The sequence below is a fragment of the Cibotium barometz genome, chromosome 21 (assembly GCF_041138505.1).
Source record: "Cibotium barometz isolate CiBa-2024 chromosome 21, ASM4113850v1, whole genome shotgun sequence".
NCBI classification, from domain to species: Eukaryota; Viridiplantae; Streptophyta; class Polypodiopsida; order Cyatheales; family Cibotiaceae; genus Cibotium; species Cibotium barometz.
Window position 1 is genome coordinate 10,908,707 of NC_141066.1, and position 24,756 is coordinate 10,933,462.

Below are 24,756 nucleotides of genomic sequence, written 5' to 3' on the forward strand. Positions count from 1 at the left end.
GCCAGGTAGGCTTCATGAGAAACTTCTCCACGCTGGACCATATCTTTACTTTACGGGCTATCATAGAGGAGACGAGGTCCTAAAAGAGACGTGTATTGCCGCTATGTGGATTTCCGAAAAGCCTTTGACTCCGTCCCTCGATCACGTCTCATAGGACGCTTGCAGAAGCTCCAGTTGTCACATGAGATGATATGGGGTGTGATGGCACTATATGAGGTAGTACTCGGTCAACCACATGCACCCGGTGGGACCTCGGGAGATATATGTAGAACTATTGGGGTTAACCAAGGCTGCCCACTCTCACCTACACTCTTTGGCCTATACATTGATGAGATCGCACTATTTGTGGATAGTTTCGGAGGTAGAGGTTCACCATTGCCTCAAACAGTAGTGCCCATATTGCTATATGTTGACGGCATTGTCTTGATCTTAGATTCAACCGAGGGTTTACAGAAACACTTAAATGCATTGGACAAATTTTGGAGGGGGAGAGACCTTACGGTCAATTTGGGCAAAACCAAGGTTATGAGCTTCAACACATCTTATGTAGTCGCCTCACGATTTTCTTTCATATACAGAGATGCCCCAGTGGAGATTGTGCAGAAGTATGTGTATCTAGGAGTCGCTTTTACAAGCCCTTTGTTTTGCATGACCACAGCTGACCGACATGCGAGGGGGCACGCCTCCCTAGCCCGTATGGAGAGACAGTGTTTCCAGGCATATTTCCAAGAACCCCGCACTAAGTGTTGGCTCTTTGATACTCTAGTACGCCCAGTGGCTATGTATGGTGCAGCCCTTCAGGGGCCAGGCCTAGAGAAGGATCACTGGAGGAGCATAGAGAGGCTACAAGTGATGATGTTGTCACGCATGATCAGGAGTAAGCCATCTATACCACATGACATTCTACATGCAGAATTTGGGGTGGCCCCACTGGTTACAGGTGCCCTTTTTCAGACTGTCACTTATATTCAGCATGTATACATGCAGCGATCGCCTCCCACGACTAGCACTAGAGTCCTCTATGCAATTATATTGCAAGAGGGAGAGGGAGCGATTGAGACGAGATGGACTGCCCTCCTCCTCAGCAACATGGCCACCACCATTATTGACACATGCACGGTACTCTGAGGTAGTCGAGTGGTTTCATGCACATGACATACACATGGACCGTCTCTCCCCCCATTTCAGTATAGCCTCGATTCCCCCTACCTTGATCTCTCACGACAGGAGATCAACCAATTCATCCGGTTAGATCTACTCGGGCTACACATACACTAGACATCGGTGTCTCCATCAGAGATTGGTAAGAAGTGTGAGTTCTACAGAGATCACGAGACTCTCTGAGTATGGATTCTTTGAGATCCTGGGATACATACAAATACACGTCACATGCTATGTGTATCACGATCGGCCAGCTTAGGGTATCCTCCCACCGCCTCAAAGTACAGACTCGCAAAGCTGAGGATATCCCACATGAGAAGAGGACATGCACAGTATGCATCACAGGAGCAATAGAGGATGAGGCCCATTATATGTTCAATTGCCCGGTTTACTATGAGATACGGGTCCTGCATGTAAACCAGTATTAGTCAACATACTCCACTGTTGACTCATATGGGCACCGGTATGCACGACTTGCTTTAGAGTCCTCTCATCGGCTAGCCATGGAGGGAGACACTTCATGTTGGTATGCGCAGATAGCATCCTGGTTTGAGCTCCACGGGTTCAGCTTAGACAGACTTCCACCCTTCCAGTACTCTCTAGAGGCACCCTCTCTCACCTTGACACATTCTGAGATTAGTAGAGTCATCAAACAGGACCTCATTCAGTTGGACACTAGGAGGACATGGCTAGAGCCCTCACAGGAGTTAGGGACGAAGATGGCTTTCTATAGAGACCATCTTCTCCGCACCACTAAGGATAGCTTTATACTTAGACCGAGCTACATGGATACCCATCTGTCTCATGGATTGAGGTGCGCCATTGGGCAGATCCGCACCTCTTCACATCAGTTAGAGATAGAGACAGGCAGATTTAGAGGCATACCTCCAGGGGACAGGATATGTCAGATTTGTTGGATAGAGCCACAGGCGGAGGAGCACTACATCTGTCGCTGCACAGCATATTATGAGATTCGAGGGCGCTACCATTGCCTTTTCAGAGAGGGATTTGGACCACTGGCTAGAGTCATGGACTATTGTGATCAGCGATGCTTGGGTTTTTATCTCCTAGAGATCCGCAGGCTCAAAGAGTCCATTATGAGGAGCAGACGCCCGACTGGCAGGGAGTCCACATAGAGACAGATAACTGACTTCTTCAAAGGGACTACCCGGGAGGACACACAGCCGACAACCCAACAGTGGGCACCCCGTGGAACTCTAGTTGAGAGAGCTATCCAGTTGGGAAGATCCAGACGCCCGAGGGTTCACGGATCCTTACATCAGAGACAATGCCTACACCGGAGGATTCAGAGCATCATTGCGAGGCATCGAGCTCGTCCGACTAGGCATCTCACTATGGCAGATATCCACGCCATCCGACAGAGACCCATGCTAGAGCTCCTAGGATGATTACCACTCCAGCCATATACTGTAGTACTCACTGTCACTTTTATACTCCCCCGTATTCATGTATTCATGTATTCATGTATCCATGTACTCATGTACCCCATTTTGTCTAGTAGCATTAGCTTCCCACTCTCCCTAGTTGCTGCTTCCAGATGCTCCCTACTTATGTATTGTAGGGCTAGATACTTACCTTCAGTCCTTTCTTTTCTTTTCTAGATAGTGTATCAGATGTCATATGGTTGTAACTTTGGTCTCATAGGTTACTTTGGCCTTTTGAAGACGTTAATATAACATTTCATTTCTCTCTCTCTCTTTTTTTGTGAAATGGTGTTTTATATTATATGTAAAAAATGTACATCAGCCACATGGCTCACACAGAACCTATGGCCCCAAAAACCCCCACAAAAGATCCTCTAAAGGATCATGACCATGCAAACCTGTACACTAATAAGAAAGCCTCCTAGCCAAATAAGCATCCAAAATAAAAGCATCAAAGATGAGCCAGCCGAGCCGCCGTAGACCATAACGAAATAACATCTGCATCCAATAGCTGGGCTAAGACAAGAGAAGAAAACTGCCAAAGCAGCAAACCGCGGATACGTAGAATGTGCCCATGTATTCCAGACAAGGAATCAAAGATGAACCCATTCCGTGTAGTCCAAATATGCCAAAGTCCTGTCCATCTAAGGAAATGGAATATCACAAGGTGACTGTCCGAAGTAATGACTTGAGGACAAATCCCAAATATCCACTGATGAGCCGAAACAGTAGACCTCTCTACTGCCTCCCAAACGCGAGAGACAAAAGACCAAATCTGACGGGCCACTGGACAACTCATGAACAGATGCATAACTGTTTCAGTGCATGTCGTGCAGAAGAAGCAAGAGGCCAATGTAATTTTACGACGGCTGAGCTGATCCCGTGTAGGTAACCCTCCCACCAACATCCTCCAAATGAAAACCTTACCTTGGTAAGGGAGTTTAGACTGCCAACCATGCATAAGAGTTTTCTGCCACCATGATTTAGACTTGTGCAATCCCCACACCTTATTGGCCTTGGCTGAAACCCAATCTTTCTCTGATACGAGCTTATGATAGACCTGGTTAGCTGAAAGTGATATCAAGTCACCAAATTTACATAGTGCCCAATCAAGCCAAGGCTGATCTGCAGATTGCCTAGGTAATGGAGTAAAAGGCAGAACTGCATGCATGATGTCAACCCATAGTGGCTGAAATGTCCGAGGAACCTTAAAGTGCTCCCGAATACGACCAAACGAATATGGCCTGTCACGACCAGGTATCACAGCATCTCGGATTCTAACCAAGCCTAACCTGACCATGCGGTTGAGTCGTATGCGTGAAGCATCTCTGTCTGGCCAAACAATGACACGCGACTCCACATTTCGAACTGCAAAGAGTTCAAAAGTAGTCTTTCATGACCAGGATCCCACCGAGCCAATAGTAGAACTTCATGCCAAGAAAGGAGAATATGCGATAAAATGTGAGATGAGCGAATACGGACAGGATGAGCCGCATTCACAATGTCCCACCATGAAGCCTGCACACGTGTCCGTCCATGTGACAATCCCTCCATCTCAATCAAGTCACGAGCCATGAATACCCAAGGCTGCTCCTGCAAACACATATCCTGAAAAAGCGCCCACCTACGCGCCACCATATGCAAGCGGACATCCAGTGAAGCAGCCCCACCCATTCTTTTGGGCGTTGTAATGTGATTCCAAGCTATCCATGTTTGGCCCATAATATTTCCTTGCCTCTTCCACAGCATAAACCGAATGGGAGCAACCAAACGGAGAAGAGATTTGTGCGTCCAAGGTAGCAAAGGCAAAAAATAGGAAATCATGCTAACCATAATAACCTGAGCTACCTTAACCCTCACGTGCATGGGCCACCCTTGAGCTTTCCAATACACAAATTTATCCGAGATCCGAGCAGAAATCCAAGCAAGAAGCGCTTGGGGATCCACATCCACACCCACCGGATACCCAAGATGACGAATAATGTCTCCTGTATGCACCACACGGCCTTGCCACCCTAATGCCTCAAGATCAAATTCCGTGCATACAATGAGGGCTGATTTTGTTGAATTTATTTTCAGCCCAGAAGCCAATGCAAAATTATTCCAAGCTTCCATTGCTCGATCTATATTGGCTTTTTCGGCCCTGAGAAACATAAAAGTGTCATCCGCAAGGGCTTGAGCAACCAATTGCTTGCCATGAGGGAGATGCAAACCAACCACTTCACCATGCGATGCCATAGCATCTAGGCGAGATAACATAGGATGAGTGGCAATGGCAAAGAAAAGAGGGCTAAGCGGACAACCCTGCCGGAGAGAACGGGTGAGAGAAATACCATCCGAAAGTCCTCCATTGAGCATAATCCGCGTGATAGAGCCAGAGCCAAGAAAATGCACCAAATTAGCCATTTTGGGACCAAAGCCCATGGCTGTCATTAACTGAGAAAGGAAAGACCAACTGACATGATCAAAAGCTTTTTCAAGATCCAGCTGCACCATCACAATCTCTTGCTTCTTTGCCTTGGCATAATCCACTCCAATTTCAACATTAAGAATATTATGCAAAATATTCCTGCCATGCATAAATCCATATTGATATGGATGAATAAGAGTAGGAAGCACCTTCTGCAAGCGATTGGCAAAAATCTTTGTAAAGATTTTATACATAATACCCATAAGTGAGATCGGGCGCCATTGAGCCAAAGAAGTAGGCGAAGGGACTTTGGGCAACAAACGAAGTATGCCCAACTTCCAATCGGCAGGCATATATCCCTCATCCCAAACCCTTTGACAAATAAGCGTCAAAGGCTCTGCAAGCTGATCAGCATATTTTCGGAAAAACTCATTTGTCAAACCATCCCAACCAGGGCTCTTTCCCATGGGAAGTTTGGAGAGAACAGCTTCCACTTCCCCTTGAGTAACAGGAGCATCAAGCTGAACCGCCACATCAGGGTCAACTTGATATCGTACTTCAGCAAACAATGACTCCCTTGCAGCCAGGACAACCGGCGAGAAATCCTCTCGAGGGGCAAGCAAATCTTCATAAAACCTGATGCAATGCTGAATAACCTCAGAAGGTTGAGTAACAAGGTTGCCTTGGGCATCCATCAGCCTAACAATATTCTCACGCATATGTTTTTGATGCAACTTAGCATAGAAGCGATGAGCTTGACAGTTAGCATCCCGCAAAGCATCAAGACGTGCAAGTAGTTTAAAACGAACATATTGTGCTTCCTGCACCCTAGATAGCTCCTTTTTCAGCCATTCTATGGCATCCACAACTTCAGCATCCATAGAGTCAGTAAACATGAACGCCTGCAAGCCCTTTAAAAGCGACTCAAGAAGAGCCACATGCTGTTTTTGTATAGATGCATTAGCAAGACCATAATGCCGCGCTAATTTCCGAGTGTTGTTAAGGAACACTGGCCAAGCATGATAATCAGCCATGGACACTCTTGTGGAGAAATGTCGTATCAACTGACACATATAAACATCAAAAACTTCATGCTCCAAAAAATTGTGATTTAAGCGCAAAGGCAAGCGTCCCAACAACAAGCCTTTATATGCATCCACAGGATAATAGACCATTTCAAACACAAGCGGCCAATGATCGGAGAAAACCTGTTGCTGATCAACCATCATAGTAAGAACCTCTGGCAAAAAGAGATCTTGATGTAAAATATACATCCTATCCAATCTAGCATAAGTGCCCCGAAACTGTTGTGAGGCATAAGTGTAACCCCTGTCATCTGGATGCAACCAAGACCACATGTCTTGTTTTAGCGACCTTGCTGCAAAAGCTTCCCACGCCATTCTCTACGGGCCATCCATTACAGAATGAGGCGACGTGGGTTGCTCCCTGGAGACACACATATTAAAGTCTCCCATCACAAAGCCAGGATGAGAGATTGAAAGAGCACACAAGTCATTCCACAGCAAACGGCGTGCACGAGCATTATTTGGAGCATACACCCCTAACAACCATAAAGGCGTATCATCCCAAACAATCTGTATCACTAGAAATCTTCCATGAACATCTTGAATCACAAGAGAAGGCTGAAACTGCGAACGAACAGCAAACATAACACCTGACTGCGAAGCAGGATGTCCGTTGTAGAAAACATGAAACCCCTTATATACATAGGCTTTGCCAGCCAACTTATGCTGCTTTTGTTTAACTCCACACAAAACATCCCAATCATGACAAAAAATTGTACGCCAAAGCTTGAACTGCTTTTGGCGCGAAGAAATACCCTTTACATTCCATTGTACAATTTTCATAAGCCTTCCCAGAAAAGGAATCAACAAGGCCGTGTACTAGGCCCAGGACAATCTGCCAAATCACGAACCTTTTGAAGCATTGCATTTTTAGACATGGTATTTGTGATCTCAGACTGCCCTTGGAGTTCCCGAGCACGTGCCAAAGGGTAATGACCATCCCATGGCGAGATGACCTCACCCTTCGAACCAAACACAAGAGGCAACTGTTGTTGTGCTTCTTTTGTTAGGCGACTTCTAATAGGATAGCGTTCTACTCTATCCACCCCAAGAGTCCCTGTACGCTGAGAAAGTTGGCCTCCCGGCCTCTCAATCGTGGTCTGTTTTGCTGGGCACCTGAACCCAAAGGGCGACGAGCATATGTATGTAAGGGTCCCTGATGAGTACGCAAAGGCCCCCGCCAAATAGCATCTGAGAAATCCCCCCGCGGGGCAACAAATCGTGTCTTTTTACCACGTACTTCCACCCATGGCTGCTCAACCTCATTCTGAACATCCACATGTACATCCATGTGCTGGGCATCATGTAAAGGAGCATCATGCTCATCTTCCACGGGCAACTGCCCATCAACGATATCCTTGGTAGCAACAACTTGTTCTTTCTTAGGACATTCGGAGACAAAGTGGCCCATCTCACCACATTTGAAACAATGGCCAGCAAATGTATCCCACGTCAAGTCATACATTAAAGGTTGCAGCCCAACCATATTGACACGCAAATGTGTCGGCCTAGGTCTCCCAGTATCCCACAACATGCATAGACGATTTCGGTTTCTAGATGTCATTCGAGGCACCACCAAGACATCACCGATACCTCGCATGAGACCTGGTAAAACACGCCAAAACATTGGTGGGAATTGTTTCACTTCAACCCAAACTGGGCAAGCCTGGCGCAACATATCTTGGTACTCTGCCATAGGCTTCCACGGAACCACATGAACCAACTGCCCATCCAAAAAAAGTGGCACCTGCTCCAAGACTACCCTACGGGCTTCCGAAGTGCGAAAAAGTATTTCATAAGAGCCTCTCGGACCATCATAAATCTCCTCAAGTGCCTCAGGTGACACCAAGCGGCCCAACCATGCTCTAAGACGAGGCAACAACGGAATACACCCAGTAAAGAAGAAGATAGCAGCACGATCATGAAAATCTGCTAGCTGTTGTAGCAACAAAGGAGTCTCCATGCATGCATCAGCCACACCACCATTATCTACTGCAGCCATTTGCACGCTATTTGCCTTCACATATTCTTGCAGAAGCTCACCAGTGATCTGCAGCAAACGTGCAAACTCCGGAGAAGGTACCTGAGGCATTTGAAGCATAACCCACATCCTTCTCGATCATCTCCTCAATAAGATCCGTGTTAAGGCTATTGGCAGCCATGCCACCAACAGCTGCAGCCGGGTCATCCAAATCCATGTACGAAAGCAAAGAAAACCCGTTCTCTCAAACCCTAATTCAGCACCTGCAAACCCTAATTCAGCAGCTGCAAACCCTAAATCAGTAGCTGCAAACCCTGGAAACCCTATAACAGCAAAAGGAAACCCCAAAACGACTGCTGTAAACTGTAAAACAGCAGCAAAATCTACGTTCAAAACCCTAAAACAGCAGATTTCAAAGAAGAGAAAACCGTAAAACAGCAGCCCAAATCTGTTCGAAACCCTAAAACAGCAGCAAATCTCTGTTCGAAACCCTAAAACAGCAGCTCTACTGAAGACGAAACCCTAAAACATGTACAGGAAACCCTAAAACAGCAACCCAAATCTGTTCGAAACCCTAAAACAGCAGCAAATTTCTGTTCAAAACCCTAAAACAGCAGCTCTACTGTAGACAAAACCCTAAAGACAGCTCCTCCCTTCACTCTCTCTCGGTACTCCATCCACGCTTCATCATTTCCATTTCTCTCTCTCTCTCTCTCTCTCTCTCTCTCTCTCTCTCTCTAGCTACAGAGGATACAGGGACCACTCGGATCTCCGCTGATGGAGGAGCTGACAGCACTAGATATGGGCAACATTTGCTGGAGCTTGGGGCCCGACACCATCTCGTTATTTATAACAGGATGACTCAGTGGCCAAATTCAGGTGGGTTGACTTGCTTTCCAGTGGGGAGCGGCAACAGTACAGTGGACTATGTGATGGGATCCCGGGAGGCAGCAAATATGGTGTCTCACTTTACCGTACCACCATGCCCCATTGGGGTGGATCAGACATATCTATCCCTCACTTTCAGGAGCTTACTGGAGACCCACCCACCCATCATATAGCCACCACGCACTATTTTCCACTTCACTCAGGACCTAGCCGATGTGTATGACTATCATGTTCATGATCAGCTATTTGCCTTAGACCCATCGGCACCCATGGCTATGCTCACCTCCCAGCTCTCACATGTACTGCACTCCGCAGCCACGAGGAGTTTCCCATACCACATACAGACAGGACAGCCACCTACATCTGGGAGCATGCCCCAGAACCGATGGTATGATGATGAGTGCAGAAACCTTTACCGCAGTCTCCGAGTGCAGAGGGCTCGCGGGAGAGATCACCCAGAGACAAGCAGGCAGGAGGATGCATACTCTCACCCGCCGTAAGCGGCGAGCTTATGAGGAGGCTCAGTACTGGGACACATATCACATGCTCATGAGCAAAGATGCTGCTCCTGCTTGGAGGAGACTCAGAGAGCCCCGTCCTCCCACACCTATTACCAATCCTCAGACCTGGCAGACATATGCAGAGAGACTCTATGATGTGCCTGCACAGCCCCCTATACCACAGCCCACAGAGCCATGCTCCACAGTCTCCACCTTCCTCACCCCACCTATGGTTAGGAGGGCCATATGCCGACTCCAACATGGACGGGCGACAGATCATACAGGATTACAGGGAGAGCATCTCATCTATGCTATTGATACATTGGCACCATTTCTTGCTCATCTCTTCAACAGAGCTCTGTCAGAGGGGTTTCCGGTTGAGTGGACGATGCACACTATTGTGCCGATCCATAAAGCGGGCGATGTACTAGACCCCGGAAACTACAGGACCATCATGATTGGGCATATATTGGCCAAACTATACGGGGCAGTTTTGGAGGCAGAGTTGAACACTCATGCAGAGGATGGAGGATTGAGAGCAACAGGCCAGGCAGGCTTCCGACGAGCCTTCTCGACCATCGACCACATTTTTACATTGAGGTGCCTGATTGATCAGGCCAAGGCACGGAGGCAACGGCTCTATTGTTGCTTTGTGGATTTCCGCAAGACATTTGATACTGTGCCCCGAGAGCGCCTCTTTCGGCGACTACAAACACTAGGCATACCCTCAGACATGATGTGGGGCAGATACAGGCTATATGAGCAGGTCTTTGGGAGAGTCCGATGCCCAGGAGGCTTGTCCGACACAGTTGCTAGAACCATTGGTGTGAAGCAGGTGTTGCCCGCTCTCCCCCACGCTCTTTGGGCTCTATATTGATGAGGTGGTCGATTACATCACACAGGGAGGAGGCTCTGGGGTTGAGCTATCAGGTATTACTGTCCATGTTATTCTTTATGCTGATGACATCGTCTTGGTATCCGACGCGCAGGTTGGGCTTCAAAGACACCTTATGGCTCTTGATGACTTCTGCACACAGCAGGGTCTCACAGTGAACCTTGGGAAAACCAAGGTTATGATCTTCCACACCTCACCCGCAGTCAGGAGCCACACTACTCTCACATTAGGAGGGGGGCGGGTCGAGGTGGTGAGCTCTTATGTTTACCTTGGCATCACATTTACTAGCTCAACTGGACGCTTCTCCAAGGCTCAGGCAATCCGAGACACAGTGACCCGGGGGTATGCAGCTCTTGCTGGCCTTGAGCGTCAATGTCATCACGCACATTTTCAAGAACCCTGCACGAAGGGGTGGCTCTTTGATACATTAGTGACACCAGCCTTGATGTATGCAGCAGCGGTTTAGGCACCAGGGCTTGCAGCCTCCACATGGGTACAGCTGGAGAGACCACAGATCTTGATGCTCTCGAGGATGATACGCAACAAACCATCCGTCTCGCACGACATTGTTCGAGCTGAGTTTTCTGCACCACCTATGGCAGTGGAGGCATTGTTCCAGACGATCTCCTTTATATACAGGATGAGGGAGATACCCACGGAGAGATTATCCCGCCGAGCTTTTGAGGCATCCAGACAGCTGGCCGAGGCTGGACACACTGGATCTTGGTATGCACATATGCTACAGTGGTTCTCACATCATGGGATAGACATTGAGCGGTTGCCACCTTTTCAGTATGATCAGTCTACTCCACTCGGTTACCTCTCTCACAATGAGAGGAACAGAGTGATGAGACAAGACATATGGCAGCACTACATACAGGAGACATGGACAGCACCAGAGAGCCCACTACCACCGAAGATGCTGTATTACAGAGACCACTTTATGAGCATCTCAGGGGATGGGTTTATACAGTGACCGCGGTATATGGATGTATACATGCCCCACAGCTCTCGCGTTGCTATTGGACAACTATGAGTCTCATCACATCAGCTAGAGATAGAGGCTAGGAGAGCGGCACGGGTTCCCCGAGCCGAGCGGATATGCAGATTGCGCCGCGAGGAGGTGGAGACTGAGGATCACTTTGTATGTAGATGTAGAGCCCACCAAGGGGTCAGAGATAGTTATGCAGGATTGTTTGAGGAGCACTCTTCACTACATCAGTTGATGGAGGCCTCGGACCAGCGACAGCTTGGCAAACTACTACTAGAGCTTCATAGTTCTCAAGAGAGACTCCTCCAGACACCCGCTCCCACTAGGGCTGTGAGACAGTCGCAGCTCACAAATTTCTTCCAGAGTGCTATGCCAGTGCCACGCAGCTGATGTACCACGTGGGGTGACCGCACAGAGAGCAGAGAAATTGAGAGCCAGGAGGAGACCTAGACAGACTGGACACAGAGCACCCCGACTCCGTCACCGAGAGATAGCAGCTATCCGGATGCGACACCAGATGGAGACACAGGAGAGGCTAGCTCACTTTCATTCAGACTCAGGGTACATGTTCACGCCACTCACAGCCTTAGCATCAGCGATGTATGATATCTTATATCCCTCTTATGGCACTGGATGGAGTTAGACATGGATCTGCATAGCATGCTTGTACTACCCCTTCAGCATATAGAGATGCATCTTGCCTTAGCACTCCATCCACATCCCCACCCCCCTTTATATTGTTTGTATATGGGCTCCACCGATCCATGATGATTCACAGTTGTATCCAGACACATGCACACTTTTTCTTTTCTTTCTTTTCCTTTTCTTCCGATGACCGGAAGAATACAGTTGTATTATTTTTTGTCTCATAGGCCGACTTTGGCCTCTCATAGACGTTAATATATCTTTCTTTCTTCTTTCTCTCTCTCTCTCTCTCTCTCTCTCTCTCTCTCTCTCTCTCTCTCATGTGTCTTCTTTAGAGAATGGCATCTCTCCCTGTATATGTCTCTGCAAAACCTCCAGGATCTAACCAGAGTACCTTTACAGTTCCAAATAGTTATGTGCAGTGCATCCATGGTCTCATAGACCCCGTGCCCCTATGCAGGGCACTGCTCTGTAATGGTATAGCATCCATCCCTTTAGATTGTCTCTTCCATCTATTTCCTCACCACCTTGACCTTGACCATGCTCGCTTTACGATGCTCCACCTGTAACCAGGTGAGGACCTCTGTGTGCCCCGTAGAACTAGACGCTTCTTCAAGAAGTAAAAAGCGTTTTTGGCTGTCCTTGAACTTCGAGCAAAGCGGACGATCTCTAGTGCTGTCCTTGCCAACCCTTCTGCATCCATAAAAAATGCTCTGCAAACCCCATTTTCCTGCTGCATAGCCAGGCACCATCATCCTTGGGGAAAGTACACTCTGGTAGACCTGCAACCTGCACATAAAGAGCTCTAAAATGTTGCTTCTTCTCCTCATCAAAATTGGCCTGCATGAGCTCATGCTAATTTTTATTGGCTTCTATTGCCACTTTCACCAATTAGGTTTTGGCTGCCATTTCCTATTTTGGGTTTTGGCTGCCATTTCCTATTTTGGGTTTTGGTAGCAGTGGCCTTTATGCTCTCGACCTCCTATATCTCAGCCATTTCCTGCTCATGTGCTTCTTGACTGGCATTGTTCCCCTTGAAAGAGGGAATTTCAGCCTCTAATTTCTCTAAATTTTGACTCAAGATGTAATTATCTTCTTTTATGGAGATAACTTAGTTGTCCCATGGGGCTAATGAATTCTGAGGAAGATGTTGCTAGTGCATTCATTTCCTCAAAGATTTCCTCAAGCTTTGTGTGTGACCCATTTCGCCTTGCTGATCTTGGCATGATGATTGGATTTGCAGATTGAGAAAAAAAAAGACGGGAAAAAAGAATGAATGAAAAGGAAGAGAGCAGAAGGAAGGGGACGAATGCGAGCAGCGATTGGGGGCAGCAAGTGGGTGATTGGGGTACAAAAGGGTGAGGGGAGAGGGCATAAGGGGGGAGAGCAGAGAGGTTTGAGTGGCAGCATACCCAAAGTCGACAAGTCATTTGTAACCGATATAAATTTTGACGGTAGCACTCGATCAGAGGCAGCTAACTCTTTTCTTTGCTATCCCTTATACTTGCAATTTTTCTCAGCCAAAATAATAATAATAATCCTAACATAGCTTTGTGATACTGCAAGCTCCAAAACTTGTACACTATTTCACAACAAGAGGCTTGCAAGTCACAGATTTCATAAGCAAGAAACTTAAAATGCAAGGCATTTATGCTGTAATAAACCTGCCCGATTGGAGGTGTCACTGGCTGTCGGAGCTGCTGCTGTTGCTGCTGTATTTGCTGCTGCTTCTGAATCTGCTGCACTTTCTGTCTCTGAAGGAGAGACTGCTGTTGCTGCTGTTGTGGAGAAGCATCATTCATCATAGTATTCCCTGACCTGGGGGAGTTGGCATACATAGGGGATGCAGATGCACCATCAAGTGTGGTACCACCTAGGATAGGCATAGGCGAGGGCACGTTTCGGCTCAAAATCTGCGCAGCCAAAACCCCGGCACAAAGATTATTGAAGTGTTGGGTATGTCCAACCACCCATCGACAAGTAACTAAAGACCTCCATTTACTGCTCCAAGAAAAGAACCTGTTGAGGTGTCCCAGCAGCCAGTGTCCCAACGGTCAATGGTTGCGATAATAGAAGGCCCTTTGGAGCTCCTGCTTTAAAATAAATATTGAATCAATTACGGCAGCATCTGTAATTACCACACACAGCTCAAATTGTCCTTGAAAAAACAAGGAAACATGCGTACAACAAGATGGGTTCAACATGCACCTGCCTTTAGGCAATTCAGAAATTGAAATGTTATTTTCCTCCCTTTTTTGTGTGATACTTTTACAACAATATTAATAGGAAGACATGATTATATTATATATTGTGCATTAGATTATACTACAGAATGCAGTAAATAAGGTAAAATTATACAGTGAATATAAGTAGTTAGAGTAGTATAATATTACATGATGTATAACAAAAATATAATATATAAAAACTTTAGAAATTAATATAAATGATATTTTTAGGAATGAATTTATTATTTATTCCTATGTTATGAATATATATTTGTGTGTCTGTGTTTTTGTCTTTGTGTGTATATGTGTGAAGAGAAGAAGAAACAAAGAAAGAAAGAAAGTTGTATTAACGTCTTCAAAAGGCCGAAACAACCTATGAGACCAAAATGTTACATCATATCCATGAGGTACATCATCCTAAGTACAAAATAGTAATAAAGAAAGATAACAAAAATCTAGAACTATAAAATCTGATCTAGGTAAATGAGCAGAGAACTCTCATATCACCCTAATACATCCCTCATGGGCCGAACTTGACCTATGAGACAAATCAATGTACAACTGTCAACGTCTTCCGGATGTCCAAAAAAAAAAGGACAAAATGAACATGAAATAAAGTATGAAAGTACTGAGCTAGTGGGGGGGTGTGATGGATGGAGCACTACTGCTAGAGGCTCAGTATGCAACCTATATGCGTAGGGTATACAAGACTGCTATGCAGATCTGTCTATCTCCAACCAGTGTCATAATGGGGGTGTAATATGGGATACATAGGCGATGGCGAGGCAAAAATGCCTCGGAGCATGATCTCCTGGTGTGAGTGTAAGTGAGCTAGCCGCTCCTAGATATGGTACTGATGTCAAGCCCGTATCTCTGTGATCTCCCTCTGATGTAGTCTGGGAGTCTGGTAGCCTAGTGCTCTCGGTCTTCGTCTGGCTCGGAGGTCCCCAGCACGCTGAAGTGTAACCCCCTCTAATCCCCTCCTGTGTCAGGGTAGGCACTGGGATAGATCTCTGGAAGAAATCAGTGAGTTGGAGTTGTCGCCCACCTCTCCCTATGGTATGAGTCCGTATCAGTGTCTCTCTGTGGCGCTGTGTCTCTAACAAGAACTAGCCAAATCTGTGCTGGTCTACTACGGACTCCATGATCCAGCGGAGTGAGGGATGTCCACTGAAAATGGTGGTGAAGCTCAGAACGCATGAGAGGAATTATGCTGTCCACTCTAATGACACTATATGCTCTGCATCTGCATACATAATGTTCCTCACTCTCAACCTCCTCCTGGCATAGTTTGCATATCCTCTCTGCTCTGGGGATCCGTGCTACCCTACCTGCCTCAATCTCAAGCTGGTGTGATGACACTCTGAGCTGGCCAATCGCCACTGTATCATCTGTGAATACCATGATCTCCTATCTCCACTCTCTGCGAGCTGCCTAGACGCCTCAAAAGCTCTATGTGAGAGTCGATCTTTTGGAATATCTTTGATCCTCTGTATGAAGCAGATCGTCTGGAAGAGGGCATCTACTAGCATAGGAGGTGCAGCAAACTCCGTTCGGACGATGTCATGTGGGACGGAGGGTTTGCTATGGATCATCCGTGAGAGCATGAGAATCTGAGGCCTCTCTATCTGAGACCATGTGGAGGTGGCGAGCCCAGGTGCCCATACTGCTGCAGCATACATCAAAGCAAGGGTGACTAGTGTGTCAAACAACCACCCCTTTGTGTGAGACTCCTGGAAGTGTGCCTGGTGACACTGTCTCTCTAGCATGGCCAGAGCTGCATACCCTCGTGTGAGTCTATCCTTGGCTATCTGTGCCATAGTAAATCTTCCTGGCGGAGTCGTAAATGTAATCCCCAAGTACACATATGAGTCTACCACCTCTACTTGTCCTCCTGCTAGTGTGAAGATGGCCTGTCTCGTCGAACCGGCCCTGAGGTGTGGAAAATCATGGCCTTGGTTTTCCCAAGGTTCACTGTAAGTCCCCTCTGTGTGCAGAAGTCATCGAGTGCATGGAGATGGTGCTGTAGTCCCATCCGCGACTCGGATATATTAAGTGTCTACTAAAGACCCAATCGGCCTATGACAGGGAACCAAACCCCTCTCTGAATAGAGAGTGAAACCTCCCCCATATCTCACAATACACTGGGCATCTGAATAGACAGTGCTCCTCCGTCTCTACCTCTCCTGTCGTGCATGGTGGACATAGTCGCTCCTCCGATGGTGTGCATATGCTCTCCCAGTCTCTAACCAAACATACCCTCAGATGATCCAGTCCTCATGGGATGGGAAGTGTCAGTGTAGATTGCCCAATTTATCAATGAAACCCTCCTCTCTGACTTTCAGAGAGTGGCATAGTCACAAGGGATGGGGGACGCTAACGGGGGACAGGGACGGGAACGGGACGGGGGACGGCCATAAGTAGGGAACGAGGACGGGGGAGGGAACAGCACTTAAAAAATACCTTTTTTTTTAGTTTTTCTACCCTACACTTATTCTACTTTGGAAGTACATCAAAATGGACACAAATTTACACTAAAATGGTAAGCTTTGAGTCAAATTAACAAAATATGCCGATTAGAGAGTGAAGGCATTGACGGTTGATTGTATTAAGTAGATACAAATTGAGTCATGACCCAAGAATCCAGACTAAGCCTTAAGGGGGCACAATACATGGAAAAACAAAAAACTTAAAAAGGCTAAAGCATGGAAAGACTCAAATGTGCTAAAGCCTAGAGCTAAGTAGTAAGGCCCATGAATCATGATCCATGAATGATCATCCAAGTGAAGTGCTCGCCTCATGGTCATGGGTAGCTTGTGCCAAAGGAACATCAAGCTCATCCTCACTAGCATGTTGTTGCTACACCTCATCCTCTTGTTGACTCATCTCCCACTCAATGAAGGGATCTGCCTTCTTGGTCACGCTCTTGCAAAGCATTCGCAAGTTCGCGCTAATGAAGACAAGGTCATTGGCATGCTCTATTCCGAGTCGGTTCCTCTTCCTAGAGGCAATGTGGCTGTAGGTGCTCCAAAGTTGCTCCAAGCAAGAGGAGCTAACGGCCTGGCCAAGTATGCGAATGGCCAGCTACTGTAGCTCCGGTCCATTCGAACCAAAGTCCTCCCACCATAGTGTGGCACCAACTTTGGAGCGGTTGATCTGTGCATCATAACAACCATAGGAGCCATGAAATGACCTGTACATGGAAACCTGGTCCCTAATCTTGCGCCTAACCGATGCATCAGGCACAAGACGGACCACTCAACGCTCACCTCCCAATCACTCTCCTGCTTTTTGCCTTGGAATTCTGGGTCCACCACATAAGCTGCTACAAGCAATAGAGAGAAGTAGGAATTCCACCTTCCTAGACACAAGGCATGGACTCCTCGTGTTTGTCTTCGCCAGGCACGAAGTCTTTCAACTTCTCTACCATGTGATCCATGGCCTCGTAGACCTTGCCTATGCATGGTTGCATAGCGTCTACAATCCTCAATAGGTGGACTATGAGCCTCACCATAGCATCCGTGGTTTTCACACTCTCCTACCAAGAGGCGTCATCCGCCCGTAACCTACACTCTCAGTCGGTGTTTGTACGAGACTCTTGCATATCGACAAACTCATCGCTAAGGAAAAGTCCCCTCAAAGCACCACTACAATCCTTCAACCGGCCCAACATGAGGAAGTTGTAGGCAAACCGGGTGTCGGAATATTTGAGGAGAGAGAGAGAGAGAGGACCTCTTATTGAACTCATGCCGAAGTCGTTGGTGGTTGAGGACAAAGGAGACCACGGTGTTGGCCTCCTCAATGAGAAGGCTGATCCATAGCAATGCCCCTATGTCCTTGAAGAGGTTATTTAGGCAATGAGCCATACAAAAGGACACCGTGACATGTCCATACATACCTTGGAGGATAGCTCCTGCCGCCCTATTCGAAGGCTCCCCATCCGCAACAAAGCCCACTATATGCTCGGGACCAATGATCTCCATGGTAGTAGCCCACTCCACCGCAAGCACATCCACTCTCTTCCTGGTGCCAGATGCATCATGAGATGAGATGCAGTACATCTCTCCGCGGGAATATGCAACCATGCCATGAATACTCCTCTTGCGGGTGTCGCTCCATCCATCCACAATAAGGGAGACTCCGTTCCTCTCCCATTGCCGCTTTGTGTTGTCGGTCGCCTTCTCTACAATGTGCTTCTCCTTCTCGAGCAATGTAGTGCGCAAGCTCTCAGATGAGGGGGGCATATAGGTTGAGCCCTACTCCCCAATCTTATTAACCATGGCCTTGAAGTATTCCAACCTATTCAAGAAAGCAATTTACTAATGAGAAGAGGACTAGTATAATGAAAACATGAATGATGAATTGGCAATGATCGATCGCACTTACCTAGCTGGAAAGGCAATGTGGAAGAAGAAGCGGGCCACCACCATATCCACCTCCTCCTTCAACTTGGGGTTCCAATTCTCCCGAAGTGTAGATTGTCGCCGTGGGCCGCACAAGGGTTGAGAGGCCGTGGAGATGGAGAGTGCCGGCATGATGGATGGAGCAACATTCCGACTCAATGGTGAAGGTGATGGCGTGCATGATGCCGATCGGCCCAATCCACCACATGACTCCATCATAGAGGCTTGAGTTCCTCACCCCATCGTCGCAAGATCCACGGCCACTCGTGGTGTCCTTGCCACTTCGACCACCTCGTAGACAGCAAGCTTCTCAAGAAGTTCCCATCTCTTTTCGGGCGTGACATTCATGTAAAACCGCACCTCATGCCTACTGACATGCAAGAGGTGGACTCACACTTTGTCAGCGCCACCCGTTCGCCGGTACGGGAAAAGCTTGCATGCCTATGGCCGAAAACCGCCTCCATGAGCGGATGGGGTGTAGTTAACCTCCTCCCATCATGTCCATCCCGTCGTCCTTCAACAACGGGAATCCCTGGCACGTGAGGAGGATGCCATGGTTGAAGATGGCTTGTCACTTGAAAGTTGATAACTTGAGAGAGGGAGAGAGACTAGAGACTAGAGTGCTTGTGTGAGAGCCTAGAGGCTTGGAAGTTGGAAGAGGCTGGACTCTTGAGGGAGAGAGACTAGAGTGCTTGTGTGTGTATGGCTCTTGAGTCTTGAGCAATGAGCAATGAGCAATGAGACTTGAGACTTGAAGGTTTGACCCTTGAAGGTGTGTGTGAGAGGAAGTGTGTGCGCGTGCTTGTTCTTATATACTTAGGCAAGAGGGAGAGACAAGAGTCTTGAAGACTCGAAGAGGCAAGGCAAGAGGGCCACTATGGCCCTTGTGGCTATGGGCCAAAATGGCCCAAAAAGGCCTCCAAGACGGCGTCCCAACGGCCATAAAATGGTCATAAAAATGACCGTTACAGTGTGCAACGGATCCTCACTATCCCCCACACCATCCCTACCCAGTGCCATCCCCGACAGTAATTGAGTGTGCTGAAAGAAAAAAACATAATAATAGAAAGCACGGTAGAAAATAAAACATGGAGAAGAAACTAGATGAGGTTGAGAAACGCAACAATTGTTATTCAAACTGAGGGGTCATTCTATATTCAAAATATGGAAATGTAAGTGTACATTGGGCGAAACATCACAATAGAGAATCACAAAGTAAAAGACCCACAAAATTAGTAAATGGAAGACTTTTGATGATGTCAGCTGACCTTAGCATTTGTCTTCACATGAATTTACAAACTCCATTATAAACCAACACTCCAACGTCCCCAACAATAGCATTGACCTTTGGGCAATGCTAACAAAAACCATCAAAGAAAGTGATAGGTACCTAAGGCTCATCAAGCAAGTGGATTGGATGCTTAACGATAGCTTGTTGCCCAATCCTCTTACGAAGTAAAGGCAAATAATGTGCTTAATCTCCTACCTACCAAAAGAGGGACATCTAAGCTATACTCAAAAGGGAAGGGCGGTCCATCTGAAACCCATGTAAAGTAAACCACCTGGTGATATGTGTGTGTGTGTGTGTGTGTGTGAGAGAGAGAGAGAGAGAGAAAGAAAGATATATCAAGCGTCTACTAAAGACTCAATGGGCCTATGAGACCAAAGTGATACAATAATGTCCATGGCATATCTCATCATGGAATGGAAAATAAAATAGAAAGAAAACATAAACATAGCTATCTCACTGGGATGATACAAAACTGTCCATGGAAACTCATCATGGAATACTAAGAACATAGAAACATGACAGCAACATCAGCTCCGAGTAGATGGTATACCACTCTCCAAAATATCAAGCATGGGGCTAATGAGTATGAGAGAGAGAGAGAGAGAGAGAGAGAGAGAGAGAGAGAGAGAGAGAGAAATGAAATGAAATGAAATGATATATTAACGTCCTCAAAAGGCCAAAATGACCTATGAGACCAAAAAGGTTACAACAATTGGTGGATCTGATACAATGTCTGTGTAAGAAAAGCTAAAACAATTAAACAACTAACTGAAACTGAAACAACAACTATAAGGAAAAGTAAGGTACTAGGAGCTCCTAATGGATAACATCTAGGAAGGAGAACTCCAGCAACAAAGGTAAGCATCATATACATCACTATCCAAAGATGTCTCTCATCGGTCGATGGCGGATATCCTCAATGTCCTCCATGGTGAGTACTCTGACTGGACGTCTCCCATGCCGTGCTAGTATGGTCCTGATCCTCTGCTGCTGTAGTCTCCGTCGGTGTTGGGATGGGCCTCTCATCTTGGGGCGCCTAGACCACCCCAGCTCTATAGCCCGATCAATCAGTGTACCTCTGGTGCGGCTTTACTCTGGGGCTAGCTGCAATGCCTGCTGGCCTGACTGCTCAATCTCTCGTCGAAAGAAGTCTGTAATCTGCCTCTATAGGTGTCTCTCCCTCTCTAATCCCCTCCCTCTCAAGAGACCCTCTCTATGTCTATGCAGCTCCAGCAAGTATATTCCAAGGCATCTCTAATCCTAGTATCTCATGACTCTAGAAAGTGGTCCGAAACCCTCTCTGAACAGGCAGTAAAAACGGCCTCATATCTCATAATATACTGGACAGTGACATATGTAATGTAACTCTGTGTCTGGCTCCATCTGGCATAGCTGACAAATCCTGGCCTCAGCTGGTACTCCTCTGAATCTGCCAGTCTCAATCTCTAGCTGGTGTGAGGATGTGCGCATCTGACCAATAGCACACCATACCCCATGAGAAAGATGAGTATCCATGTAGCTAGGTCTAATCACAAACCCATCCTCCGTGAGCTGGAGAAGATGATCTCTATAGAAAGCCATCTTCGTACCAAGCTCGTGTGTCGGTTGTATCCATGTCCTCCTAGTGTCCAGCTGAGTCAAGTCCTACCTGATAAGTCTGGTAATCTCTGCCCGTGTGAGAGAGAGGGAGGGTGAGTACTGAAATGGAGGTAGCCTATCCATACTAAAGCCATGCAGTTGGAACCAAGCTGTCATCTGTGCATACCAACATGATCCATCTCCCTGTGATGCCAACTGTCATGAAGACTCCAAGGCTAAGCGAGCATATCTTTCTCTAGGGAGAGTCCAAGTGCTATGTATAAAGGAGACTAATCGAGTGAGTGCCTCTACTACCAATGGGGGGGCAGCCATCTCTGCACGGATAATATCATGTGGTACGGAGGCCTTGGCCCTAATCATCCGGGAAATCATAGAAACCTGGCCTCTCCATACATCTCCATCCATCAGTGCTACCAGCTCGGCTGTGGTGATCCACTGAGGGTCCCCATATCTCCACTCCATACAGCATGGCTGAAGTGACCAAAGTGTCAAAGAGCCAGAGCTTTGTTCGAGGTTCCTGAAACTGAACCCGCGAACACATCCTCTCTAGTCTCCCCAATGCTGCATAAGCTCTGGTCAATTTGGTCTCCGCTGCTCTCCTCAAGGAAAATAGTGGGCCACTAAAAACCACAGAGAGAGAGAGAGAGAGAGAAAGATATATTAAGCGTCTACTAAAGACCCAAACGTCTTCAAAAGACCCAAAGGGTCTATGAGACCAAAATGATGTGTTGCACATAGTGTCCATGAAATCATGTCATGGATGAAATAAGAAAAAGCAACAGTAAACTAAAATTGAAAGCTAAGATCTCAGACTCCAAGATTATACAAGCTGAAAAAATCTAGATCCTACTATACCAGGTATAGGGTACAATAACTGACGGGATATGGGAGAGCTGAATAAAAACAGTCAATCAACCCTGTATGTCAGGCAAGGGCCCATTTAGGATGTCCATCGTGGGTGATACAAGAAGGCTAGAGATGCCGATAGTCTTCTGTGAGGATTAGGCTGCTGGATGGCAAGAGAGAGGGTTAACGTCTTCAAAAAGACCCAAATGGTTTGTGATGACATTAATAAAGTTCTATCTCTTAAGAGCAAGTTCCGAACGTTTTTTCAAGTAATTTTTTGAAGCAAGTTCTAAGCATATATTCCATACCGCTGACACCCACCTTTTACAAAGGCAAGCCAAAGCACGAACACACAATCCTGATAAGGGTCTATGCAACCACCGCTACAATCTAGCTAACACACAGAACCCCATTTTCTTCTATTTAAATGCTATGTCACCATAAGAAAAGCCCACCTGCACCCGGATACGTTGAACTCCCATCAGCAGATTGGAGAGCCGAAACTAGGTGCTGTGGAAGAGTAACAGGTTGTTGACGCTCACTTGGCAGCAGGCGTAAACCTTCACTCAAAACAGTGGAAAAGGCTTTGTCAATGCATAAAAAAACAGCTTTGCCACAATGTTTGTAGCTGATCTATACTAACACACAGTGAGTTGACTACTGTTAGACTGACCAATTTTTTCCACATTTAAGTATACAGAAAATTTGATACATGATCAATACACGAATAAATTCATTACTATTGAGAAATGCGCAACTTAGATTAAATGCATAATTCCTCAGAAAAAAAATATTGGCCACCTTGAGCATGTGTTTATCAAAGGTGGCATGCAGTTTAAGTGAAGTAGCTTCATTTCTACAGTGGATTCTTACACACTGCTCACAAAAGACCACCCCACTTGCTCTACTTAAGCCCTTTGTCACAAGTATCACCCCCATACAAAGATGCCTGGATCATGACTACTCAAGAACCATAGGGTTAGGGTTTCGCAGCAAGCTACACATTTTGTGCTCTGTATTTTTAAGAAACACAAACCCTTGGCAAAGGTGAGGATCCAAGATGAAAATTTTCCTATTTTTCCCCTGATTTTGGTTTGAAATTGTCTCTAATTTTTCTCTTGACTGGTATGTTGTGTCATGCTGTCAACTTTCCCACCAACTTTTTGAATTTCCCACAATTCCTCAATTTTGTCCAATTCCCCCCAAATTCTCCCAATTTCTCCTATTTTTCCCACCTTCCCCAAGTCCCCACATATTATCCCCAAGAACATCCAATTTTCCCCAATTCCACCAATTTCTACAACTCCCCATATTTTCCCGATGTCCCACAAATCCCCTAATCCCCTAGTTCCCACCGCAAACAACCACCACCCCCCCCCCCCCAATTCCTCCAATCGGAACCAAGTCCCTGCATAGCTTGAAGGAATGTCACATGCATCATCCCCGGGATGCATGTGACATGACCACTAGGGAAATATAAGTGTTAGGTTTTAGCGAAGTGTTTAACACTTGTCAGCCCTATTTATTGTAGGGAAGAAACAGGGGCCCACGATGAAGGTGAGAATAAGGATGCACAACTTAAGCCCCGAGCCTTTCTTGAGGATGGGATCACATTGCACAAGACAAAACACTGAATGAAACTAATAATGTTCTTTCCCTTACCACTCTCTTGAGGATGGGATCACATTGCACAAGACAAAACACTGAATGAAACTAATAACGTTCTTTCCCTTACCCCTGCATATGTGGTCTTCAACCGAGGCTACCGTCCATGGAGAGAGTGTCATCCTCCGAGCCATCTAGCAGCAAATAGGCATTTGGAAGATAGGATGAAAACTCCCTATGGTCTCCTCCTCATCATTTGGCTCTCTGGCTCAGTGCTGTCCAATGTTCTGAATGAAAGATGTGAGCGGTGTCTAACACCGGCTGTGTTCTTCTCACCACCTCTGTCTCCTCATGAGTAGGTCTTTGTGTTTCTGTATCTCATGTGGAACTCTATGAATCGACAAAAAGGACCAAATCTCTCTCTCAATAGGTTGTATAAGTGACCTATTATCTCATAGTATGATTGGCATCAAAGGATCATATTTTCCTCGGTCTGTACCTCATGCATATCACAAACTCTACATATTCACACCTCTTGGTACTGTGATGGATAATGGCACTTCTCTCCTTCCCTCAATGTGGAGCCCATGTGATCATACCTTGAGTTGGGCCATGAAAATCCATAGTGCATGTGAAATATGAATCTCTAGTGTCACATGCACAGTTAATTGGGTGTGCCACATGGACATTATCTGGCAATTTAGGGACATGATTTGGGCAAGTTGGAAAGCCCAACAACTGTCCACACATACTCAGTCCAGGCGCATGAAACCGGCCTTTAGAAAT

The 24,756-nt window shown here is 46.6% G+C and overlaps 1 protein-coding gene across 2 annotated transcripts in view; it reads right to left on the minus strand.

The window, feature by feature from the left end:
- Positions 1-24,756, minus strand: part of MED8 (mediator subunit 8) — a 122,220-nt gene that overhangs the window by 63,089 nt on the left and 34,375 nt on the right. For both annotated transcript variants that reach the window (XM_086815372.1, XM_086815371.1), the window contains exons 5-7: positions 22,821-22,925; positions 14,021-14,091; positions 13,666-13,914 (exon numbers count right to left, since the gene is read on the minus strand). In XM_086815372.1, the coding sequence (XP_086671498.1) occupies positions 13,666-13,914; positions 14,021-14,091; positions 22,821-22,925 (425 nt within the window). The remainder of the gene's footprint in view (positions 1-13,665; positions 13,915-14,020; positions 14,092-22,820; positions 22,926-24,756) is intronic.